The 3,204-nt window shown below is 40.3% G+C and overlaps 1 protein-coding gene across 1 annotated transcript in view; it reads left to right on the top strand.

The window, feature by feature from the left end:
- LOC105303931 (protein kinase C-binding protein NELL1) overlaps positions 1–2,832 on the top strand; it is a 174,062-nt gene extending 171,230 nt beyond the window's left edge. Inside the window, exons 5-6 of the mRNA XM_023521884.1 lie at positions 1,987–2,059; positions 2,716–2,832. Of these exons, the coding sequence (XP_023377652.1) occupies positions 1,987–2,059; positions 2,716–2,810 (168 nt within the window). The 3' untranslated portion in view covers positions 2,811–2,832. The remainder of the gene's footprint in view (positions 1–1,986; positions 2,060–2,715) is intronic.
- Positions 2,833–3,204: the final 372 nt, after the last annotated feature.

The following is a 3,204-nucleotide window of genomic DNA, read 5'->3' on the forward strand; positions in this document are numbered from 1 at the left end:
CTTTCTCGAATAATGGTCCTAAGCTTCTCATAGTTCACTGACTTTTGTATACTTTTTTTCATTCCCCCAGTGAGGACCTCTAAAAATCTGGCACATCTGGCCATTCTCTCTTGGGTATTATAGTTCTAATCAGGATCAGCTAAAGGTACTACATCTGACCTGGGGGCATTGCCCCGGGGTTCCTATCAAAGGCCTTATCTGCCTCCTGACAGGCCCCGTTAGAATGCCGTCCTTTTCAATGGTTGTACAGCAGGTGGTTAAACTAAATTGGATGTCTTTTCAGGAAAGATCAAAGGCCAGAGTCAGGGTTTGAAATCCGTCTGCAAACTTGTTTAGATCTTAGAATATCTTCCTAATTTTCTTCACATTGTTGAATATCAGTGATGGAAAAAGGTGCTTGCATCCTAATGGTACCTTCCACCCCAGCCAGAGGCAGGAGGGTAGAAGAAAGTGCAGTATATAGAGCACTACTTAGAGTATGAGGAGGGCTAAGAATAGCTTCTGACTCCCATGGTAGAGCCTTTGGAGAAGGAGAATTATACACTGGTGGCTGAGCTTCCCTCTGAGGGCCAGGTTGGGTATTAAGTAATGAGTCATCTATGATATCTGGCTCTGGTTTTTATTTGTCCTTGCCATGAGGCTTCTGGTAGTCTGGGCATAAAAATGGATCTTGGTAGAGGGCTATAAAGGCCTGAACATATGGAACTTCCAAGCATTTGCCCTCCCTTTTTCAAAATAAGTCTAGTTGAAGGATGATATTATAATTAAGACTTCCATTAGGGGCCATTGCTCTTGACCTCCTAGTTTATATTGTGGCCAAGCTACATTACAATAAAAGACAAGGTGATTCCTTTTTAAGTTATCGGGATTGAACTTGTCCCAACGGTTAAGGATACAACTGAGAGGTGAGTCGACGGCTTATTTCCCATGGTGGTCTGTAAATAGAAGGGAGAGTCTAAGAAGAGTTTCACTAGGAAGGACAAGGCCCCTCCATGAGGTGTCCCTCAAGGTGGTGGTGAGGTCCAGGGGAGGGTCTTCTGGGTCGTCACCCTGTGAAGTCCCTAATTTAGGATGCCGGATGTCTCCAGCCTTGCATAAGCACTGGTGCTACTTTTCTGATGCTTGGACTCAAATTTAGACTTAGCTTTTGGCATGGGCTTAGGCTCAGGCTTTTTCCATTAATTATGGCCTATGATAACTCTGGGCACCCCTGGGTCTACCCCTCGGCTTTTGGTATACTACCAATTGAGAAACCATTGTTCTACTACTGCACCCTGGAATGTTATAACCTTAACCAAAGTTCGTAGGGCAAGGGCAGTCAAGGAAGGTGCAGAACGCAGCCTTGCTTTCGACCCTAAAGAGAGTCCTAAGATTTACCAGATCAGAGAATACCTTAAAATGGGGGCAAGAGGAAGTCTCTGAGGGCCACTGAGGTCGGCAAAAACCAGATGTTGGAAATGAATGGTCCAGAAAAGAGGGTCAGCGAGAGTTCCTCTTCTGGGGGAAACTATACTCAAGATAAGAGGTAGAGCAGATGGTACAGGGCGAATTGCAGTGGAAAAACAGATTAAGGAGAAGCTAAGCCTGAGGTCCCCAGAGGAACATAGCCAGATGGTGGAAAAGAGCCGGAAAAGTGAAATCAAAGCAACACAGAGACATAATGCCATAAGAGTAGAACCCCCAAGACGAAGAGGAAAAGATCCCCCTGAAAGGGGGCTTACCTCCTGGCTGGCTCGCCATAGGACTATGATGTCATTTGCATCAACCAGTGGTTACTAATTGTAGCTTTCTCAGGATGGATGCACATTTCAACATTTCTAGAAGGGGATGGTGTGGAGTATTTCAGTGTGGACTAATGCCATCTCACCTTTTGAAAATGGGTATCAGTCCTGTTTAAAAATAACCCACCCTGCAGAGAACGCGTGGCAGGGCCATTGGAACTGGTAACTGTAATCTTGATCGCTGCCTCTCTCTTCTGTTATCAAGGGGATCATCCAAGATGGGAAAATCATCTTTATGCCGAACGGATACATAACGCAATGTCCGAACTTGAATCGCAGTAAGTAGCAACTTAAAGCATTTGTGAACTTTAAATATTCTATAACTTGAGAATATCAGAGAAACAGGCGAGGAAGGATATGGCACACACTATTTACAGTGTTGCCTGATGAGGTGGTAAAGATAGTGGTAAGGAGAGTGGAAGAGAACTTATCCATAATACGTACTTCTGTGTCTTTGAATTTTTAAAAAGCTTATATGTTACTTGTAGAATTAAAATGTGAAGGTAAGAAAAAGATTACATTAGCAGTTTGCATTCTGTAGATTGGTAGAGAAAGATATCTTTCATATAATTATATGTACTTAAAAAACTATTCTTTAAATTGCTTGACCTGGATGTGAGTTTACTTTTTCCTCTTTTATGATAATTTGCATTTTTTTCAGTCACTTCTAAATAAAAATGAGGATTTAATTTTATTTTAAAATTGTTATATTGCCTTTCAGTTAACAGTCTTTTTTTTTTTCCGTTTCTTTCTTGTTTATTAATAAAAGGGAAAGATCTAGACCTGAAATCCTCTGTGATTTCACACCAATTTCAAAGCAATACTTAACCAGAAAAGCAAAATCCCTTCTACATAGCCAAACAGCTAGCGTTTAAAAAATTTCTTTCTTTTATTAGCACTGTATCAACATTTATTTTGTATTTTCTTTATTGAGCTTGCCCAACTTGTAGTGATTTCTTAAGCCTGGTGCAAGGAATAATGGATTTACAAGAGCTTTTGGCCAAGATGACTGCAAAAGTAGGTATCTAAATTTCACTTGTGATGTTTCATTTCTTTATCCATGCAATCTGGAATTTAGAGTGATATGCTATAATGGAAACATTTTTATCCTTGGCATCTCCAATATGTTATGAAAATGGTTTATTCTCGAAATAGTACTACCTATATAGTAAACATAACCATTTCTGTCTTTGATACTATTAGGCTGTATCAAAATGTTTACTTGAAAAATGTTTGGAAGAAAGAGGCAATATGTATCACCATCAATTCCCTGGGAGTGGAAAGGAATTTGCCCATTGGCTATTAAACTAGTATCACTGTGAGATGATATATGGTTGGAGCCACTGTTGCTTATAAACTAATGCATTTTGGATGTAAGAATAATTGCCAATAATCAGAAGGGGCAAAATAGCTATTGTAAGGA

Source organism: Pteropus vampyrus, unplaced genomic scaffold, assembly GCF_000151845.1.
Source record: "Pteropus vampyrus isolate Shadow unplaced genomic scaffold, Pvam_2.0 Scaffold321, whole genome shotgun sequence".
Classification (NCBI taxonomy): domain Eukaryota; kingdom Metazoa; phylum Chordata; class Mammalia; order Chiroptera; family Pteropodidae; genus Pteropus; species Pteropus vampyrus.